Source organism: Amborella trichopoda, chromosome 9, assembly GCF_054954075.1.
Source record: "Amborella trichopoda isolate Santa Cruz 75 chromosome 9, AtrichopodaSantaCruz75HAP2 v2.0, whole genome shotgun sequence".
In the NCBI taxonomy this organism is placed as follows: Eukaryota; Viridiplantae; Streptophyta; class Magnoliopsida; order Amborellales; family Amborellaceae; genus Amborella; species Amborella trichopoda.
Window position 1 is genome coordinate 25083204 of NC_142344.1, and position 24057 is coordinate 25107260.

Consider the following 24057-nt stretch of genomic DNA (forward strand, 5'->3'; position numbering starts at 1 on the left):
GGTATGAGTTGGGTCCACTAATACCCGAACCCGTACCCGAAAACCTACGGATCCATTTTAATGGACCTAGCCCTCATCCACGGGTCCAAGGTTTGGACCCATACCTAGACCTAGGTCGGGTATACTGGACAGGGTCCCTGGTCATGTCCGGGTCCATTGCCAGCCCTACCACCGCCCCATCCTATATAGGAGGTTAACAACTTGGCTACCCATTCTTCATGTGGCCGTTTTATCTGCCTCCTAATTTGCACTATTCTGCTTGATGTTGGGCTTTGTTTTGCCTCCCCTTCAAAGAGGAAGGAACCTATGGGTACAAGTTGGAAATAAAGGTGTCTAGCAAAAACCTTCCTTACTTTAAATAGCTAATGATTTTAAGGGAACCAACTTATTACGATGCCTTATATACTATAGCTAGTTCTAGACAACTAATTTGTAAAAATAGCTCATTCTAGACATAATAACATAAAATAGCTAAATTTGTGAAATAAAGGTCCTTTGTATCATCATCATCATCATCATCATCATCACCATAGCCTTTTTGCAACTAATGGGGGTTGGCTAAATGAATCCTGGTCCACCATTCTGCTCTATTAAATGCTATATCGTCACAAAGGCCATAAGTCCTCATATCTTTCCGAACTACTTCTAACCACATCCTTTTGCGCATATTCCTTGTCATTTTAAGTCATTACACTTAAATTAACTCTACATCCTAACAAGTGTTGTACTTGGTCGGTGTCACATATGGCCAGCCTACCTAAATCTATTCTCTCTCATCTTATTGCCTATCGGTGCCGTACCAAAATTCTTCTGAATGGATTCATGTCGAATTGTATCTCTTCTTGTCTTGTCACTCATCCATCTCAACATACTCATCTCTGCCACACTCATTCTTTGAGTATATTATTTTTTTGTCCACCCAACATTTAGCCCCTTAGAACAAAGCTGGTCTCACAATTGTCCTATAGAACTTGCCCTTCAGCTTCATTAGTATGCAACAATCACATAAAATTCCAGTTGCACATCTCTACTTTGCCTACCCAGCTCTAATTTTGATTCTAAACATAATGTTGTATAAGTATTCATAAATTAGCTACTGGTTCAAACTCTTGTCATGGTGTAAAATAAAAGCAGTTTATTTTGGAACAAAGGTAGAGCTGTTTTAAAATAAAAAACATTGAAAACTGATACATGGTTTAAAGTAAAGGCTAATAACGAATTAAGGAATATAATTGTGGAAATTGGCAAGGTGATCAATGGATTCATCAAATGAATGTGAAACAAATGACATTATTTACTTTTAGTGTATGAAAAGACTTATTGACTTGTATAAGTCATGGACTTATATAAACCGTGATGATTATAAGTTTTGTTTTTTCCTAATATATGTAATGGTCAATAGACATCCAGACATGGAAATAGTATCTCAATATTCATGTTTTTTGCCAAATAATGAAAATACATAATGCACCACTCCCAAATTTTCTGAAAAATATTAAAAACTATTTTTAGGGATTTTTAATGATATTTAAAAAAAAAATTTGAGGTGAAAATCAACCAATGCGGCCGATTATCCAATTTGGATCAACAATCCACCAATCCAAGTCACCAATCTATTTTTTAAAATCTTGATTTATTTATTTATTTTCGTACATACACAATTCCGACATGGGAATCCCCTTGTTGGATTGAGCGAATTTGAATAGGTCCCTAGGCGATCCCTCCAATCCTATTAATGCCTGCTGGCCCAGGTTTGCACAACCAAACATAAAGCTCTCTTTATATCTTGCAACCTCATGTTATTGATGTTTAATACAAGGGCGCCCAAGAAGGGAAAACCTAGGCAACAAAGATGCTTGAGCAACCCCTGTATCCCTAATAATTATGTGCATAGAATGCAGGTAGAGTCAAAAAGGGCATTTGCTGGAGGAAGAAAAGATTGTAACATGGCTTTCGTCACTCACATATTTTAAATTTGGGGCAACCGTGACGCTAAATTTGCCAAATGAGTTGGCTTTCCCTGATCGAGCAACTTGCCTTCAAAGAGTGCCTATTCAATGAATGACAGGTGCCGTACATCAGGCAAGACCACGCCTTTACAACCATCCATTAACTACCACCAAACTGATAATTAAGTAAGGCACAAGCATGAACCCTTTCATTCTCATTAAAAGCTCCCACTCGAAATCCAAATTTAGACTGTTCCCCAAGCATTACTTGCAGGGGACCTAGTTCAAGCAAATAACTGATCCTTGAACACCCTAACCACCAACCCAAGTGCTCCAATCCCAACTGTGTCTTGTATCTCGCAGTGGATCGATGAGAAAGAAATGGCGTTTGGTTCTTTGGTGGCAATGTGTTTTGCCAATGGTTTTGAGGGCACGGGGAAGCCCACCAGACGACATCGTGAAATGCATGTCTGGCACAACGCAAAACTGCACGGTTACCAGTTCTTATGGCACATTTCCTGACCGCTCTGTTTGTCGAGCAGCCGAAGTTGTGTACCCAACATCGGAGCAAGAACTGGTGGCAGCGGTGGCCATGGCGGTGAAAAATAATCAGAAGGTGAAGGTGGTCACACGCTACTCACATAGCATCCCCAAGCTCGTGTGCCCCGATGGTAACACGGGCCTAGTAATCAGCACGCTGTTTTTAAACACTACGATACGAGTGGATCCAACCACAATGCTGATGATGGTGGAGAGTGGAGTGACATTGAGGGAAGTGATCCAGGAGGCGGCCACGGCAGGGCTGGCGCTGCCCTACACACCCTACTGGTGGGGACTTACAGTTGGCGGGATGCTCGGCACCGGGGCTCATGGTAGTTCATTGTGGGACAAGGGGAGTGCAGTCCATGATTATGTGGTGGGCATGAGGTTGGTCACGCCTGCAAGCCCACAAGAAGGTTACGCCAAGATTCGGTCGCTAAATCTGGATAATCCTCAGATGAATGCAGTTAAAGTTTCACTTGGTGTTCTTGGAGTTATATCTCAGGTATGTGAAATTTAACTTTTATTGTCATATTAATGTTATCATTACGTATAGGAAATCGACTTCGTTGGTGAAAAGTACGAATATGACCATGTTGATGGGGTTCTGATGAGGTCATTGCTCTGCTTTTAATGCTTTGACGATTGTGGAGGGAAGGGGAGTGGGACAGACAACACACTTAATTCCACCATCATCCCATTGTCGGCCGTCTACCGATGAGACACTTATTGCCAGCGACCCCAAGCATAATCGCTATTAAATAAACGATATGGATATTATTTGAATCATGGTTTTAAGATATTTTTTTATATTTTTGTGGGTAGGATTTTAAATGATCACCATTAAATTTGATATAAAGTTTTAAAAAAATTAAGTCTCAAACCATGTGATAATTATTTTAGAGATTTATATCAAATTTAATTGCGATATTTTGATGTTCTATATATATAAGTGTGAGAGGATCTCATAGGATTATTACTCATTTTTTATTGTCCATATTTAACTTTTTTGTATAAAAAATAAAGTGTTTTGTTAAGATAGACTTTTAAAATGCCCAACATTTTTTGACATTTAGATATTGGTCTCATTGTATGCAATCTTTTTATAGTTTTAAAAATCACTGGGCCAACTTAAAAGGGTACGAGTTTTTTAGGTCGCCTCGAGTACGTTCGTTGGATTACTATTTGAGGTAGGTAGAGAACACCCTATTCCCCACAATATTTGAGATCCCTTAAATTTTTAAAATAGGTCATTTTTCATTGGTATGGCCAATTTGAATGGGAATTGGGGACCGAACACGTTTTATGTTGGCCAATTTGATTGAGAATAGAGGATTGAACGTTTTATGTTGGCCAATTTGATTGAGAATAGAGGATTGAACGGGCAAGCTGTTCTCCTCTAAAATTTTTTTTTTTATATTTATGTTTTTTTTTAAGCTTGTCTAATAATTTTTTAGGTCAAAGATCATCACCTCTTAAAAATATATTTTTATCTATATAATAATTTTTAAGGTCTTTTAGATCCCCACCTCTTAAATAACTATTTTATTTATATTCTAATTTTTAAAATAATCGACTAAAACCAATCCAGATTGCGATTTAAACAATAGGCCCCACCAATCCAATTGGGCTCGGACATCTGCCTTGGCTATTTAGGGTCCCATTCCCATTCTTAAAATGTGGATTTACCCAAATTGTGGGTTTGAAAGTGGCGCCGCTTTTTGGTAAAAAAAAAACATAAAAAAAAGTAGCGCCTCTTTACAATATTGATCACGCATGGAGACATGATCGCTTGATCTTTCTTGGTTTGCGTGCATAAGTGGTTTAGTCACGACTCACGAGCACGGGTTTAAGGGCAGGTGATCAATGATGTTGAAAGAAGAGCAAGGTAATAAATAAACGCGTTTTGAACACTGTTCAGTTGGTAGGATGGCCTATGTGAGTAAACAATGGATTGTGTAGTAATAATTTGAATTTCTATGAGGAAAGCCCTGGTTGTGCTTTTGAGTCCTGCGGTCTCAGGTCAATCACTGTGCAAGCGACGCCATTCACGACGACCGAGGTTCAAAGGCAGCATGGTCGGCACGAGCTTGCCCCAGCATGGGTCGTTCCAAAACTCCCGAGCTTCAAAATTGGATAACGGGTTTGGCAAGCTGGCCGTGGCCGTCCCTTGCTTTATGTGGGGCCGGCCAAAGCTCTGCTCGGCCTTGACCATGCCAAAAAAACTATAGTTGGGTTTGGTCAAGATATATAAAAAAATAAAAATAAAAAAATTTTAAAAAAATGAGAGCCTGAGCGAAACAGGGCAAGCCTTATCATGGCCCTTGTGCTAGCGTGACCTGGCCTAGCCCGGCCCGGCCCTTGGCCTAGCCCTGGTGTGGCCCTCAAGCCACATTTTGTATCCAGCCTTAACTTTTTAGGGACTCGGACCACCCGGTACATTGCCCCCTTAGGGACAACTCAGTGAGTCTTCTAATATAAAAAAGAGGGATTGTATTCCATTTCGGCCATTCAGGGTTTGACGTAATGTCTCCACCCATAAAAGGAGATATGAATCATTGTAGAAATTGCATTTAGGGTTTGTGTGGATGAATTCACAACCATTGGTAATTCACTTTTTTTAATAAAATTATTTATGATAACGTCTGTTCCTTGACCGTATCTATTGAAATGTTATTTGATATGAACCTAAAGAAAAATTTACAAATGAATTTATTTTTTTGAAAAGTTGTTTTTACTTTATTTAATATAATTTGCTAAAATCACTTTTTTTTTTGCTAAAAAAAACTAATCACAACTGGAATTCACCAAAAACATTAAATAATTAAATGTACATAATACAAGATGAATACCAAACAAGTACAAAATAATATTACGCTGAGTATATTAATTCTAGATAAGATAATATATTCCAAATAAAATCATTAAAACGTGCCCTTAATATTCCAGAATTATCCTATACTAAACTACCAAAAAGATGTATAATACAAGTACTACAAAGTGTATAGTGTACATTTTCCAATAACTGTTGAATCCTGAAGCACACTTTCCTAGTGAACCATAGGACACATTGGATGGTACTCTACTTCCAAACCATAATCTACGCTTAGAATATTTTTTAAATATTCTTTAGATATTTCAAATATCGTAAATATCCTATTCTAAGAAACTGCAACCTCAAAATGGGCAGGACATAAGCTAGAAAGCTAGAAAACAGGAGTCATGACAAGCATCTGATTTCGATTAGACCACTAGCATCAAACTCAGCGCGGTCCCCAGCACTAACCGAAAGTGACTGTGGCTTAGCACTACGGGGTGCGCTACAAAGCGCCTGCATTAGGCTTAGTGATGCGCTTTGCCCCATTAAACCAAAATCGCTCAAGATTTAATCCAAACCTCTCCCTCTTGACTTTGGCTAGTTTTGGCTATAAAATAGACTTTTGATTACCTTTGAGGAGGTCGTTTGAGAATGCAAAACCCAAATACCAAATCCTAAACCCGCCTGACCCATGTAGCCCACAAACCCTAACAAACCTTAGGTGACTTAAAAACATAATTTAGAAATGCAGTATTATTTGAGCTGCAAATTCATGGATTATAAGAGAAAATAAAACTAAGGTTACTTCTAAATCCATCTAAAATCAATTTAGGGAAGAGGGCCAATCTTTCTCTTTTATGATTTTGACCCACACAACTATAGCGATTAAAATATGGAAAAATTTTTATATGCGGCCAACAATTATAGCTATTAAAATATGGAAAAAAGTTTATATGCAGGCAGCTGTCACGATAGGTCCTCATCCCCACCGTCCAACTTGTTGGAGGTTGATGATGGACGGCGGTGATGGGGAGTTACCGTGTGGGCTGCCCGCATGGTAACCACATCCTTAAAATATATACCTTGTCATATCATGAGAGATTTCAACATACTATAAAAACCAAATGATATTTATTTTCAAGTAACAAGAATCGACAACACTTTTAACCAGTTGTAGTTGCTAGTTTTTGGAGTCCTGACCAGGTCCTGAAGGAAAGATGTGAAAATATTGGGCAAGTACAATTATAGTCCATATGGAGGCTATGACAACATGATGAGCATTGGTATTGTAGGTGACACTAAAATTGCAACCCTTATTCATGCGATCCATCACCAACTCGTTGAGAAGTGACTTGGACTTGGAGGACATGGTGAGTAGCTTTGGGACGCAACATGAATTCGGGGACATAACGTGGTATCCGAGTCAGCGCAAAGTGCTTTACAAGGTGGATGACCGGGTCACTATGAATGCATCTGGTATTGGAAACATCGATTTTATGGGCTTTCGCTCCACACTTACCTTGGAACTGGTCCTCCTCAGGTCTAGTGGTAAGTACTTTTCTTTATAAAAAAGACAATTTTTGTTTTCTCTTAATTTTTTCGCCATTTTTTGGTAGTTTAGAAAGCAAGTCTTCGATTCGGTTAGTCAAGTGAAGTGCAGTGAAGTGAAATGGGAATCCTCACTTTTAGAAGTCCCTTTAATGAATTATTTGACGCTATCCTACTGAATTCGGTTTTCAAGGCTAGATCGGACCACTCAATCCTTCCTGTCGGACTGTGGACCAGTGCCTTGGCTGGTCTTATCTGAAAAAAAAATTTAATTTATCAAAGACCAATCAAAACTAGTCATTGACTAGTTTTAGTACATCGAAATATTCAGTTATTCTTGGTCTAAATGACTAAACAAAGTTGAGATATATTTTAATATATTTAATATTATTCTTTGTTTTTATAATTTTTAAAATATGGTACAATTAGTTGGCTATCGAATTACTTTTGATTGGACCAGACACCTCAACAGTTCAGTGACTAGTCCGATCTTCATATATATATATATATATATATATATAGAAAATCTCTTCCCAACGCTTGTAAGCGAAAATGAACAATGAACAATGATTTCACCTACCCTCATTACCATCCAAACTTCATTGCATAGTCACAGTTGTCTGGTAGTATATCAATTTTTCATTTTTTTTTCTACAAATTTATGGGAGTATTTTGGTCAATTTATATTTTATGAATTATTTTTTTTCATATTTTTATTAGGTGCGCCTCACTAAGATGTACACACATGCCAAATTTCAGATCATTCAGACGAGTTAAAAAAAAAAAAATGAAAATTAAAGTATTACCCAACAACTGTGATCGTGCGATGAAGTTTTGATGGTGATGAGGGTAGGCAAAATCACTATTTATTTTCGCTTATAGCTGTTTTCCAGTATCTTCCATATAAATATATATATATATATATATATATATATATATATATATATATATATATATATATAGGAAAAGTCTTGTCAACACCTAAAGGTGAAAATGAATAGTGATTTCACCTACCTTCATCACCATCTAAATTTCATCGTGCGGTTACGATTGTTTGGTAATGTTTTATTTTTCATTTTTTTTTTACAAATCGAAATAACTTGAAATTTGAAGGGTATGTACGTCTTACTAAGGCGCATCTAATAAAAATATTAAAAAAATTAACCGTTAAAAAAAAATTGATCAAAATACCTCCAAAAATTTTCGGGGGTATTTTAGTCAATTTTTTCATGTAAAATATTCTTTTCATATTTTTTGAAGATTTTCCTATTCTTGATGAATAGACGCTCCAAATTTTAGGCCATTCTGATATGTAAAAAAAAAGTAAAACACTATCGGACAATCGTGACCGCACGATGAACTTTGGATAGTGACGGGGTTCGGCGAAATCACTGTTATATGGAAATCACTACGAAATGCCTATAGGAAAAAATGAACAGTGATTGCACCTACTCTCATCACCGTCCAAAGTTCATCACTTGGTCACTATTGTCCGGTAGTGTTTTTTTTTTTCTACAAATCAGAATGACCTGAAATTTGGAGGGTATGTACATTTTACTGAGACGCATCTAATAAAAATATAAAAGCAATTATCCTCAAAACAAATTGACCAAAATACCCCCAAAATATTTTGATGGTATTTTGGTCAATTGTTTTCATGTAAAATATTTTTTTTTATATTTTTTGAAGATTCCCTTATTTTTGATGAATTCATGCTCCAATTTTCAGATCATTTCGATTTGTAAAATAAACTGAAAAATAAAATACTAACGGACAATCGTGACCGCGCGATGAACTTTAGACGGTAATGAAGGTAGGTAAAATCACTATTCACTGTCGCCTATAGGCGTTGCGTAGTGTTTTCCTATATATATATATATATATATATATATATATATATGGAAAAAGCTGAGGGATTAGCCCATTAACTCATATGAATATATGAGCCCAACGGCGCATATTGAATCGGGGTCAATCTGACGATCATGGATGTGCGGTAGTATTTGAATTTTATTTTATTTTCTAAAAATCCAAATCACTTGAAATTTTAGGCGTGTGTTCATCAAAAATAGGTGAATCTTTGATAAATATAAAAAAAATATTTTATGTGAAATAAATTGACTAAAATATCCCTGAAAAGTTTCTGGGGGGTTTTTGATCACTTTTTTTTCACGAATAATATATATATATATATAGGAAAAAGTTAGGGTTAACCCACTAGGCCGATCTGACGATTACGGATGTCTAGTAGTATTTGAATTTTATTTATTTTTTTAGAAATCCAAATTACTTGAATCTTTTATAAATATCAAAAAAATATTTTACAATAAATAAATTGACCAAATTACCCCCAAAAATTTTCAAGGGGTATTTATGTCAGTTTTTGTCAGAATAATTTGTTTTATATTTTTATTAGGTGTGTCTTGTTGAGAAGAACACATACCTAAAATTTCAAGTGATTTATATTTTTAAAAGATAAAATAAAATTCAAACACTACCGGATATCCGTGAACGTCAAATCGGCGTAGATTCAATCGTGGCCGTTGAGCTCATATGTTCATATGAGCAAGTGGGCTAATCCCAGCTTTTTCTATATATATATATATATATATATATATATATATATATATATATATATATATATATATATATATATATATATATATATTTGTATATGTGTGTGTGGAAGACGCTAGGGTGAGCCCACGAGCTCATATAATGTATAAGCCCAATGGCCTAGATTAGAAAAGGGCCGATCTAATGGTTGAGAGTGGTTGAATTTTAATATTTTTTCTACAAATCCAAATCACTTGAAATTTAGGTAAATATTTTTCTCATCAAGATGCTCTTAATAAAAATATAAAAAAAATAATTTATAAAATTAAAAATGACCAAAATACCCTAAAACATTTATGGGGGTATTTTGGTCATTATTATTCATGTAAAATATTTTTTAAATATTCACCTATTTTTTATCAACACACATCTAAAATTTTAAGTTAGTTGAACTTGTAAAAGAAAATTAAAATTCAAACAATATCGGGCATCCGTGATCGTTAGATCGGCTCAGATTCAATCTGGGCTATTAGGGTCATTTTTTCTTGTGAGCCCTTTGGCTCACAGAAGCCTTTCCTATATATATATATGAAAATCTTCCCAACGTCTATAGGCAAAAATGAACAGTGATTTGTCAACCCTCATCACCGTCCAAAGTTCATTGCAAGGTCACGATTGTCCAGTAGTGTTTCAAATTATTCCCAATGCTTATAAACAGTGATTTTGTCTACCCTCATCCCCGTCTAAAGTTCATTGATAAGGTCATGATTATTTAGTCGTGTTTCATATTTTTTTTTTCTATAAATAAGAATGATCTGAAATTTGAAAAGTGTGTACATCCTAGTGAGGCGCACCTAATAAAAATATAAAAATATTAATTCGTGCAAAGGAAATTGATCAAAATACCCTTACAAATTTTTAGGGGTATTTTGGTAAATTTATTTCATGTAAAATATTTTTTTAATATATTTTTCATAGATTCGTCTATTTTTTATGAACACACACTCCAAATTTCAGATCATTCCAATTTGTAGAAAAAAATTGAAAAATAAAACACTGCCTGACAATCATGATCGTGCGACGAACTTTGGACGGTGCTGAGGGTAGGCGAAATCACTGTTCATTTTTTCTTATAGGCGTTTTGTAGTATCTTATATATATATATATATAATATGTTACGGTACACTGATTCGTGTACCGTTATAGTAAAAGCCGAACGACCCTGATCGAATCTGGGCCGATCTGATGATCACGGATGTCCCGTAGTGCTTTATTTTTCATTTTTTTTCTACGAAATAGAATGATCTGAAATTTTGAAGTATGTGTTCATAAAAAATAGGCGAATCTATAAAAAATATCAAAAACATATTTTACATAAACTAAATTGACCAAAATACATTTGAAAGGCTTCAGGGGTATTTTGATCAATATTGTTTTCACGAATTTCTTTTTTATATTTTTATTAGGTGCGCTCATTGAGATGTACACAGGCTCCAAATTTCAAATCATTCTAATATGTAGAAAAAAAATTAAAATTCAAACTCTCTCTGACACCGTGATCGTCCTATACGATGATCACAGATGTTTGATAGTATTTTATTTTTCATTTTTTTTCTACTAAACGGAATGATATGATATTTGGAGCATGTGTTCATAAAAAATAGGCGAATCTATGAAAAATATCAAAAACATATTTTACATGAAATAAATTGACCAAAATACATTTGAAAAGCTTCAGGGGGATTTTGATCAATATTGTTTTCACGAATTATTGTTTTATATTTTTATTAGGTGCGCCTCACTAAAATGTACACATGTTCCAAATTTCAGATCATTCCAGTATGTAGAAAAAAAATTAAAATTCAAACACTCTTGGACACCGTGATCGTCAGATCGGTGCAAATTCGATCTGGGTCGTTAGACGTTTACTGTAGCAATACGCACATGGGTGCGTACAGAATATATATAGATATATAAAGCATCTACACAATGCCTATGGGTGAAAATAAACAGTGTTTATATACATACATACGTACATCCATGCATACATACATACATGCATACATACATATGGAAGATATTACAAAACGCCTATAGGCGAAATTGAACAGCGATTTCTCCTACCCTCATCACCGTTCAAAGTTCATCATACTGTCATGATTGTCTAGTAGGGTTTCATTTTTCATTTTTTATATACAAATCATAATGATCAAAAATTTGGAAAGTGTGTTCATAAAAAATAGGCCAATCTAGAAAAATATCAAAAAAAATATTTTAAATGAAATAAATTGACTAAAATACCAAAACACCAAAACATTTTAGGAGTATTTAGGTGCGCCTCACTAATATGTCTATATGCTCCAAATTTCAGATCATTCCGATTTTTAAAAGCAAAATGAAAAATAAAACACTACCAAATAATCGTGACTGTGCGATGAACTTTGAATGGTGATGAGGGTAGGCGAAATCAATGTTCATTTTCGCCTATAAGCGTTGAGAAGAATTTTCTTATATATATATATATATATATATATATATATATATATATATATATATATATATATATATATATATATATATATATATATATATATATATATATATATAAGAAGCATCTACACAACGTATATGGGTGAAAATGAACAGTGTTTTCACCCATAGACTCATCACCATCAAAAAATGAACAATGTTTTTGCCTATGGGCGGCGTACATTTTTTGACCTCTACGGACCTAGCATGTCCGTGGCGGTGCCGTCACGAATAGACTAAGTCTGTGGAAGTAAAAAATTCACATGGAACCAGCCATCTGTTGCGAGTCTGTTCAATAAATTGCCATGGACATAACAAGTCTATGACGGTGGCAAAATATTATAGCATTTTATCTATAGGCGTTTTTTAGGTTTTTCCATATATATATATATATATATATATATATATATATATATATATATATATATATATATATATACATTAACATCAAAATATTCATTACATTCATCCCAATAACATAAAAATGACTTCAACTCGATCCCAAGACAACTCACAGTCAAGTAAAGTCTATGAAGATTGAGAAAAATTACATAACTAGGATACTTAATACATTGGACTGTACCTTATACAAATACTTATAAAACATACACTTAACTTACATAAGCATTAAGTACAAACCATTTCTCAAACTCATTCTCCAATTGCATGACAATAAACCAAATGTGTGCACTTAACCAAAAGGCATAGCAAGGTAATTAAAATGCTCAATTGACCTAGATCACCTCTAAGGATTTAATTATAACCTTTTTTTATGTCCACTCCCAATAGTGCATGATAATGGATCAAATTTAATCACATATGAGAACCACACATCAAGAAGCTTAGATCCACATGAAAAGTAGCTTAAATTATATTTGACTCAAGACCGAAGGGCTCTTAGAACCTCATGTAGAAAAGTGACAAATATATGTTTGTTGGAGCAAGAGATATGATAATTACAATAGCCAAATGAGAGACTAAGGCATGGAAATGTTCAAGCTAGTGCTTAGAAATATTTTGACACAATAGCAATTATTAAATATGGCTTTCTAAGTATACTAAGAGGCAAATTAGCTCACTGATATAATAAGAAATCTCAGAAAATTTCAGTCATAAAGAACTAATAAAAATTTAATAAAAACTATGCCAAAGTGAGAGATACAATGAACTAGGAATGTGGGCAAGTCAATGAAGTATGGAATGATCAACTTAAAGTAACTCAAAGAAGCACACAAAGGGGATTACCTTGATATTATGGATGAATTTACAGCAAGAAAAGATGGCCAAATGAAGATGATAGATTGCGTTTGAAGTAATCTTCAAGCTGGCTCCATTGGTGATAGGGTATATCTCTCTTCGCCTCACTATCTCTATAACAATACATGGAAAAACTCAAGACATGAAGATTTTTTTTTTGGCATGGGGGAAGGGAAGGTATGTCTCTCTAGGTCTCTTTTTCTCGCACTAAAAGGCATGTAAAATGCTAATATTTAATGTCTTATATAGAGCTTCAATTGTGGAAGCTTTTTGTGATTATATTTGAGCTATTGATTTAAGAGATCAAAAGGGTAAAAGAGGGTTCAATCCTAGCTATACCATACATACAATAACTATCATATTTATCACACTGTTATCCCCTCTAACCTTTTCTTTTTTTTTTGGAATGTTAACACAAACTTTCTATTAAAACCAAAGGAAAATTACAAGTTTTACATGAAAATACAGAAGATGATAGATCGTCTGTAGTCTATCACCTTGGTAACAATGTCGCAATATCGACAGATTATCCATAATTTCATGAAACAATGATATTAACCTCCATGTAACATTGAATTCTTCTCGACTCCAAGCTATAACATTCGCTGAGTCGCTTCAATGATCTTACCGCCTCCCCATCTAAGAAGTAGTTTCAGGCCCTCCAGCAAACTGCGAGCCTCAGCTTCATTTGCAGTAGAGAGACCACATGGACCTAAATATGACCATAATTTACGGCCCAAATTATTTCTAATAAGTTTGCCAAAGCCAGTTGCGCTTGGATTACCAAAACTGCTACCACCAAAATTCAATTTGACCAAGTTTGGGGGAGGTGAGGGCCAAACGGCAGCCCTTCGGCTAGTATTAGAGACACCCAATGTCGCCATTGCTAGGGGGTTATTGATGATAATACTCTTAGGAGTAGAGACGCTACCTTTATGAGAAGAAAACCAATATGCAGTTGAGACCAAAATAATATTTGATTTTTCCGTAGGCAGCTCTATGTTAATCCTGTCAAACACCCTTCCATTTCTCTCTTTCCACACACCCAAAGGACACTTACCCAATTAGAACTCCAAAAGTTAGTGCCCACCTTCGAGATTCCAAGGGAAAGCCATTGAGCAATGAGCCGCCTGCAATGTTCTAGAACTTGTATGGATAGATTGATGCACTGGCGAGCCCAAGCCCAAAGGTCAACGATGAAAGCACAAGATAAGAATAAGTGATGAGCAATCTCATCTCTTGCTTTACAAGGGATACATACATTGGTTATATTGATCCCTCGCTTCCTAAGATTATCTACTGTGGCTAGCTTAGTTTGATAAAGGATCCAAAGAAATAATTGGACTTTAACAGAAACATAAAGTTTTTTCATCTGAAATAGCCCTGATCCAATTGTCTAAATCTATCACGAAAAACAGGAGATCATAAGCTGATTTTACAGAAAAATCCCCCGAGGTTGTGAGATCCCAAATCACTACATCATCTTTGTCAGGATTAAGATAGACGTTGTTTAACATCTCCATCAAGGTTTGATATTCTTGAATAAAGGTATTTGTCAATCTCATGTACCTGCATTGAATAGACTACAATGTTAGGAATAACATCCCCACTAGCCTCATTCATCAAAGCTAATGGATTAAAGACTTTGGAAAACAACTCAGGGAAGAGGTATCTAAGAGGATAGACTCCAAACCATTAATCATACAAGAATAGTGAGGATTCCTCATTTCGCACCACTTTTCGGAAGTGCTTTAAGTAAATTGGTCTCTTAGAATCATTCCCCCTCCACATATGAGAAAGACTAGCCGTGTTTCCTGTGCTGTTGATAATACCATAGATCTGATCAAAGCCATATTTCTGTCTCATGATTTTTGCCCAAAAATAATCTTGTTGGGTATGGACTCTCCGCTACCACATAATATATAAGGCAAAATTCATAATATTCAATCTGTAGATACCCAATCCTCCATCTTTCATAGGTGCATACACCTTTACCGAACTAAAATAATGAAGTCTTTTCTTCTTTTCATCATCTCCCAACAAGAAATTTCTCATAAGCCATTCTAATACCCTAGCAATATATGTTGGCATTCTAAACAAAGACATGAAGTAAACTGGTAAATTGCATACAGTAGATTTAATAAGCGTATATCTTCCTCCTAAAGACAAAATTTCTTATGGAGCCTCTCTACCACTACATCCCATATAGATCTTGGAGGCCTAGAGTCCACCAAACGGATCACTAGATTCCTACATAGCATGTTCTCTACACCGTACCCTAGCAGTTCAACCATTCTAAAAACAATGGTTTGAGAACATCTAATGCCGATCAGCTTGGTTTTATTGATATTGACTTTCAGCCAAGTTGTTAGTTTGATACTCCTAAGAAAAAAGCACAATCTACTAATATCCATAACATTTGATTCATAGAAATTATTGTGTCATCTGCATATTGTAAATGTGATACAGTCAAGCCATTATTCCCAACCTTAATCTTTGGAATAAGACCCTGTGATGAAACTCCTCTAAGCATCACAATAAAACTTTCTTCTACCATGGTGTATAAAAAAAGGTGACAGGGGGTCACCTTGTATCAGTCCTCTAGAGTCCCAGAAGAAACCAATCGCTTTACCATTCAATAGTATTAAGAAATGAGTAGATGAGAGGCAACCCTCAATCCATAACCTCCCCCTTAATTTAAACCTCGTTCTACCCATAAGGCATTGAAGCACTCTCCAATCGACCTTATCTTAGGCCTTCTGAAAATCTATCTTACAAATTAGGCCCGGTTTTTTCTCCTTGATTCTAGAATGTACATATTTTTGGGCTACCAAAATGTTGTCTATGATCTGTCTATCTTTTAGAAAGGCTGATTCAGGGCATTTAATTACCAGATAGACCACTTGTCGCAGTCTATTAGCAAGAACCTTCGCAATAATTTTGTATATAGACTATTTAGTAACCTAATGAGCAAAATATCTTTCACATCCTCAATAACATATGTCTTTGGGACCAAAGCAATGAAAGTGGAATTCATTACTACATTAATTCTGACCCTTTCATAAATTCCACCATCAATTGAAAAAGATCATCATTCAAAAGATCCCAGAATGTTTGGAAGAAGGCTACAGGGAATCCATTTGACCCCAGGACCTTATCGCTCCCATGACCAAAAACTGCTCCTTAATTTCTTGTTCTTAGAATTTTTTTTCTAGCCACATAGCTTGATCTAGGGGTACTTTCATAAAAGTTTGGTCTCTTAAATAGACAGATTCATCTCATTATCCACCATGAAGGCATGCTTAAAATGATTGACCAAAATAATTTTTAAAGCTGGCCCATTTTCACAATCTACTCCTTGAATATTCAAATTTTGAATAGAATTGCCCCTTCTCCTAACATTGGCAGTAGTATGGAATAACTTCATGTTTTTATCCCCCTCCTTCAACAATTTCACCCAACATCTTTGTCTCTAATGGATCTCTTCTAGTCTAAGTAGCTCCTTGTAGGTAGCTACCCATAAACTTCTATTTCTGACTTGGTCCTGATTTAGAAAGTTTCCCATAAACTACAAATTATGCAGCTCCTCAATCTGACCTCTCACTACTCAAAATTTAGAATGTACATCATCCCAAACAATCTATATACAAAATTTTGTCTTTCAACATTTGAATTTGTTGGTCAACTGATATCTTTTTCAACAATCTACTTTTGTTTCTTTCCAAAATTCCTCCGCTAGGTTTATAAGAGATCTCTCTAAAAGCCAAGAGAATTCAAATCTAAAGGAAGTATGCCCGAAAAAGAAACCATCAGAGTTAAGGAATAAATGAGACATGATCTGAGCCAATTTTAGGAAATTTCCCTTTCATTAAATTGAATCTTAATTTGAATTTTGAAACTTTAAGCTTTATGCCAAACCACCACCATCCATCCTCATCACTTATGACAAGATTGAAATGAAGAAAATGAAGCTTTCGATGGGTCATCCCACCTCTCTCTCTCTCTCACTTGAATATTTAAATTTCAAACTTTGGTTCTCTCTCTAAGTGTCATTGTTTGCATACTAGATGTCATATTTTCGTGCTTGGTATCATAGCTCACATACACTTGTGTAATAAAATATCAACACTTCAAAAAAACGCTTTTAGATATATAATATTATTGGACAATGAATCACAAACTCAGGAAAATCTATAGATCCTAAATAGCATACAAATGTGAAGGACGACACACATTCCTAGCCTCATAATTACACTAAAAATATATCTCTCATCCAAATACCAAATAAGGGTGTGCTACCCTATGCTCTCCATGTCACACCCATATCATCCGAGTGGGGTGACGTGGAGCCATATGGTGGCCACGTGGCACCCATTAGCCACTTGGTGTCACATACCCCATATGTGTGGTTGTCTTCATTTGGTATTCAAATACTTTTTAAAAAATAAGTTCTCAAAATTTATTTTTAATTATTCTCTATTAATTAAACTAGTTTGTCTTCATAGAAAAATATATAGAGGTAAATTAGGAACCTTTAAGAAAGGAAGTCAGGCACTAACATTCTCCACTTGGCTAGATCCAAAATCCTAAAGCATTTTCTCAAGCTAACTAAAAAATACCTGTCTTACTGAATTTGGCAAGATCCACAATTAGCTTATCAATGTTCACCTAATAGATGACTGGATCTCAGATTCACAATGGCTTGTAGGTGTACCCCCACGGACATGCACTCTTGCGGATGCGAGAAATCATATCTCGTAACACATGTGCATTACTCTTTCAAATGGAGCACACCTTAGAAGGGCATGTTACCATTTTCCATTGTATATTCACATGTTATGGGAACACTTGGGGTCAGGGTTCTCGCTCATGCCCTCTTTATTCCTAGACTTCACACACACTTGTAGGGATTCTATATTAATTGGCATTCTTAGAGTCTATACTCTTGCCTTGACTCACATAATCATGAGGTGCGCTCTTATCAACCATGACTAGAGGAGAGAATCAAACCTCACGGTTCCAAATAAGGCCCCCCATACAAACCTCGTGAAAGGTGGTTTTAACTTTCCAGATCCCTATTACTTAATATTTGGTGAGTCAGTCATTCTTATTCATTCGCACTGTGACCAGGAATTATCCTAGAATTGTGTGCTCCAGGCCTTGAAAGGCCATAACTCCAACGATAATTATGATCGTACTAGTTCTGAGACCGTCTGATCTTGTCTGATGTCAATAGTGGTGGATAACTGAGAAGTATTGTTCAATGGCACTCGTTACTTCTCTTTGACATCTGAGATGTATTGTTCAATTGCACTTCTCACCTGTCTATTTTTTTTGATATCAAGGCTACAAGTGGGTAAGACATCGCTTTAAATAATATATTTTCTTTTTACCTCTTTTTACCAATGTTTTAAAAACCAGACCAGCCAAGTTAATTGGTATATGAAAATCTAGTCCTGTTTAGCAAACCAGACGTTCGGATTGCTTTACAAGATTGATTTCTAGCACGAGAAGAAATTTGAAAAACTATTTAAATAATAATTTAATTCTATTAATAAAAAATAAAAACATTAAAATTGAGTGATTCATGTGATCCAAATCACCTAGTTCTCCAATAGAATCACTAGGTTCTCTAATGGAACCAAGTCAGTCCACCAATTTTGGATCGATTCTAGGTTATAACTAGGAATTGGATCAACATTGATTCTAAATTCAAATTGCAAAATCTTGAAACAATGTATTTTACTTAGTTGCAAATATTAATTTTTAAAAACCAGAAGTAACTCGGGAGCTATATTTACATATGTTTTTGCATAAGTGACCTAAGCACCATCTAGCTTGATCCTACAAGTATATAAAACAAGAACCAATGATAGAAGAGATCACACACTCGTATTATTTAGTCTAACATAGTAAAGCATGGTTTGATTCATTTTGAATGTTACTTAATTAGTTATTTGCCTTGTAAATTTACAATACATGCATATGATCAGTTGGGGGCACCAATCAAATGAGGTGGCAAACCACAATAATATGGTGCATTGGTAATAAGGAGAGAGATTTATCTCAATTTAAGTCATCAACAACTTCTCCCAGATCATTTACATTTGATACAAGAAGGTTATAATCATTATTGACTGTTAGATGTGAAATCGGGTGGGTTGATTGGGTACAAAGTAGAATATATATATATATATATATATGAAAAATATAAAATGAGATCATACCTTTGCTATAAGGTGGTCACAATTAATCTTGACCATTAGATGTGAAATTGGATTTTAGTGTTTAATCCATTGACCAAGCTCAAACTTCAAAACACAAATTTATTGAATTTTGTGACACACCTAGGTTGTCAAATTTCTCATCGGATAGTTGCAAGTAATTATGACCTCCTTGTACCAAAAAAATTTCAAGATTGTTTTGTTCCAATTATATAGAGCTGAGGCTCTATATAGACTACACACACACACACACACACACATACACACATACATACATATATATATATATATATAAATGGAATATGCTACGATACGCCGATTCGTCTACCGCTACAGCAAGCGCCGAACAACCCAGATCGAATATGGGCCGATCTGACGATCAAGGTTGTCCGATAGTATTTTATTTTTCATTTTTTTTTATAAATCAGAATGATCTGAAATTTAGAACGTATATTCATAAAAAATAGCCAAATCTATGAAAATATCAAGACAATATTTTACATGAAATAAATTGACCAAAATACCCTTGAAATGTTTCAAGGGTACTTTGGTAAAAAATAATTTGTGAATTATTTTTTTTATATTCTTTTTAGGTGTGCCTCACTAATATATACACACTCCTCAAATTTTAGATCATTCATATTTGTAGAAAAAAAAGTTAAATTCAAACACTCTCGAACAACCGTGACCGTCAGATCGGCCTAGATTCGATCTGGGCCGTTGGGCATTTACTGTAGCGGTAGGCGCATGAGCGTACAAGACTTTTTCCATATATATATATGGAAGATACTACAAAATGCATATAGTCGAAAATGAATAGGGATTTCACATACCCTCATCACCGTCCAAAGTTCATCACACGGTCACGATTGTCTGGTAGTGTTTCATTTTTTATTATTTATTAAAAATCATAATAACTTGAAATTTAGAGCGTGTGGTCATAAAACATTGACAAATCTACGAAAAATATCAAAAAAATATTTTACATGAAAATAATTGACCAAAATACCCCTAAAGCTTTTTGGGGGTATTTTGGTCAATTTGGTTTACGAATTATTTGGTTTATATTTTTATTTGGTGTGCCTCACTAAGATATACATGCACTCCAAATTTCAGGTCATTTCGATTTATAGAAAAAAAAATGAAAAATGAAACACTATCAGACATTCGTGACCGTGCGATGAACTTTGGACGGTGATAGAGGTAGATGAAATCATTGTTTATTTTCACATATAGGCGTTGGGAAGAATTTTTCTATATATATATATATATATATATATGAAAAAGATTGTATATGGTTGCAACCTTAAAAATGTAGAATTACAAATACGCTTTTAAAGTCCATCGGAAAAGATTGTTTTAATGTTGAAATACCTTCGAATTGATCATCTCGACAATGAGATTCATGAATATGGAAAAAAAAGATTTTGAGTTCCAGAAATAATGTATCTTGCAATACATTATCTAGACTGTCTATTTTCAAGATTTTCATATGTTTATAGATGTACTTGATTTTGACCATATTTGGAATTTAAAATTTTATAATTAGATGCAGAAATATATTTTGAGATAATCTTAATAACTTTTTACACCAAAATTCTATGTTATGATAAAATTTAGAGATGCACCTTAATTGGATTGTTTAAGGTTGCAACCTTATTGAATGGGCTTATACTATTCCATGAGCTAGTGGGCTCACCCAAGCTTTTTCCATATATATATACATATATATATATGGGTGTGATTTGTATAGCGCCAAGGCTCTAAACAATCAAAATAAAACCCGCCTTCAAATAGTGTCGAGAAATATGGTTTCAATACTAGAAATCTTTGTGATAGCCTTACAATATATTTTCATCTCTAATTATAAAATTTCAAGCTTCGATAATAATGTACATTGAGCAGATCTATGAAAACATGAAAATCTTGAAAATTGAAATCCATTTTTTTCTTATGTCCATATATCTTGATGTCGAGATGATCGATCAGAATATTTGGGCATCAAAACATCTTCTTTTAATAAGATTTTTGAAGTGGGCTCTAATTTGATTGTTTAGAGCCTCGATTCTATATTAACATTTTCCCCTCTCTCTATATATATATATATATATATTTATTGAGAGAGAGTTATAATGTGTAGCTGAGCATGTGTGACAAAGCCTTGTAATGCCTAGCTGAGCATGTGTGACAAAGCGTTGTAATGCCTTTTATAGAGTTTGCCTCACAAGAGTGCTGTGCACATCCTTTATGTTGAACTAATCTCCCTCAATGATGGGGGCATATTACCGTGGTTAATGCGCTCAAGCAATGTTGTCAAATTCGTTTCGGAGTCTTTTTTGGTTTGGTAAGAAAGATGAAACAATTGGGTGCTTGGACTAATTCAGAGGAAGGCTTTAGACTTTTTTAAAATTTAATATAAGAATCTAGATGTTTATATATAAAATGTATACAAATAATAGAAAAAAATAAAATAATTCTTTTTTAAGTTTTCAAAAAAATTAAAATTTTAATAATATATTTATATAACTATTTCTTTGCTGGCTGAAGCAGTCCCGAAGCAAACGCGAAGAGATTCGAATTTGATCAAAGCAATCTGAATCTAACCAAAATGACAACACCAGGCTTCGCTTCTCTTCAGTTTATATCTAAAATCCGAAAGCTCCGGCCTCGACCGAAGCGAGGCAAATTTGATAACAGCTCAAGGGAAAATGACGACCAAATGAGAAAAACTGGGCATTTTAAAGAAAAGAAGCCCCACTTTCAATTTTCACCTACCTTTTTTTATAAAATGCAAATGTCCGATTTTGGTAAGCTTTCAAGAAAATTTGCCCCACTTTCATTCTCAATGAAAACTTTATGCTCATGTTTTATAGAAAATACCCAATTCTCTATAGATAGAAATGTTAAAAAGAAAAAAACATAATAATAATAACTTGGCCAGTTCCGTTCCGCCCGAGTGGCCATGGGACCAGGAGGGGACCAATATGAGTGCATTAAAATTGCTCAATTTAAATATAAAAATAATAAAAACCCATCCATCCTCAATCTTTCTGCCTTATTTCTTCACTAAAATTCACAAAATTAGTATCTAAACTTTTATAAAAGTATACAGAAGCTCAAACAGGAAATGACCTATCAATATTTATTTTTTTTTATAAAATAATAAAAATAAAAAATGTACTACCTTGATTTTGCTTTTTAAAATCCATAAAAATAATACTTATACAAATCTTTGAATTTTTTTTTGAATCATTTTAGGCCAAATTGGCCCAATCTGCTATATCCACTAATCCGGATCGCAAATCCATTGATCTGGCTGGTTTTCCAGAAGACTGATCCACCTGGCTGATGAGGGATTTGAAATATTGCTCTGCACAATCACTCTTGTATTTATCAATATACTATGTACCAAAAACTAATATCGGATTAAAGAAGGAAGAGATTAATCCCTATCGCTTGACATCACCTTACTTTCCTAATATGCAGAGGAGACTCAGGAGTTGACGCGAGATGCAGATACAAAATGCACCATGGCAAAGCTCCAAGTTGCCACACTTGTGAACACTGGTCTGGGATATAAGAACAACGACGTAAGCTTCACTAGTTACCCTGTCATCGGTAGCCATCACCGTCTCCAAGCCTCGGGTGGCTGCCTCGACAGTCCCCGCGATGCACTGCTCTCAGCATGCCCGTGGGATCCAAGAGTGAAGGGAGAGTTCTTCCACCAAACAACAATCAGCATAGGGCTCTCAAATGCCAAGGATTTCATAATAGACGTGAAGATGCTAAGAGACATGGTGCCCAAGGGCTTGTGTGGAGTGGAGCTATATAATGGGATCCTTATGCGCTATGTTAAGGCCTCAAGTGCTTACTTAGGCAAGCAAGAGGACGCCATTGATGTGGATATCACTTACTACAGGAGCAAAGATCCTATGAAGCCTAGGCTATATGAGGATGTGGTAGAGGAGATAGAACAAATGGCACTGTTTAAGTATGGGGGTTTGCCGCACTGGGGGAAGAATAGGAATTTGGCCTTTGATGGGGTGATGAGGAAGTATGCAATGGGTGGTGAGTTTTTGAAGGTGAAGAAGAATTATGATCCCATGGGGTTGTTCTCTAGCGAGTGGACCGACCAAGTGTTAGGAATCAATGGTGGAGTGAGCGTGGTGAAGGAGGGGTGTGCGCTAGAAGGCCTTTGCATTTGTTCACAGGACATTCATTGTGCCCCCGCCAAACAGTACTTTTGTCGGCCTGGTAAAGTTTATAAGGATGCTCGAGTGTGCACACGAATCTAAGTCAAAATTTGTTGTTTTCTATTTCTTGAATGAAAGGACGGTGGGCATGAGGTTTGGGGCTTGAGCAATGATGGCGGTTTAGCTTGAGATAAGCGTGAGAGTCTTTTTAGTTTGGTGCGGAAAATGAAACACTGCGATATTTACATCAATTCATGGAAAGACTTTAGATTTTTTTTTTATTATTTAATATAAATAAATTAAATATTTATAGATAAAATAGATGAAAATAATAAAAAAATTTTAAAAAAAAATTTAACAAAAATAAAAATACTTTGATAGAGATATTTACATACTTAACCCAAAGAGGCCGAAGCTTTGGTTGACTCAACTTGAAACATACC

General features: G+C 34.9%; 1 protein-coding gene across 2 annotated transcripts; it reads left to right on the plus strand.

Annotated features, from left to right (window-relative positions):
* Nucleotides 1–2133: 2133 nt before the first annotated feature.
* LOC18436500 (putative L-gulonolactone oxidase 6) lies at nt 2134–23784 on the plus strand. 2 transcript variants are annotated; one of them, XM_006846518.4, is made up of 3 exons: nt 2134–2994; nt 6600–6855; nt 22908–23784. In XM_006846518.4, exons 1-3 carry the CDS (start codon nt 2320–2322, stop codon nt 23714–23716), a joined length of 1740 nt encoding a protein of 579 aa, XP_006846581.3. In that variant the 5' UTR covers nt 2134–2319; the 3' UTR covers nt 23717–23784. The 2 variants fall into 2 exon arrangements, with proteins under 2 accessions (XP_006846581.3, XP_088704603.1); XM_088848477.1 differs by lacking the exon at nt 22908–23784 and adding an exon at nt 13211–13476 and having other exon boundaries at nt 2140–2994.
* The last annotated feature ends 273 nt before the right edge of the window (nt 23785–24057 follow it).

Coding starts and splice junctions, on each gene's coding strand:
- LOC18436500 (XM_006846518.4), top strand. CDS start 2,320: ATGAGAAAGAAATGGCGTTTGGTTCTTTGGTGGCAATGTGTTTTGCCA. Junction 2,995..6,599: donor TTCTTGGAGTTATATCTCAG/GTATGTGAAATT, acceptor TTGGTATTGTAG/GTGACACTAAAATTGCAACC. Junction 6,856..22,907: donor GGTCCTCCTCAGGTCTAGTG/GTAAGTACTTTT, acceptor CCTAATATGCAG/AGGAGACTCAGGAGTTGACG.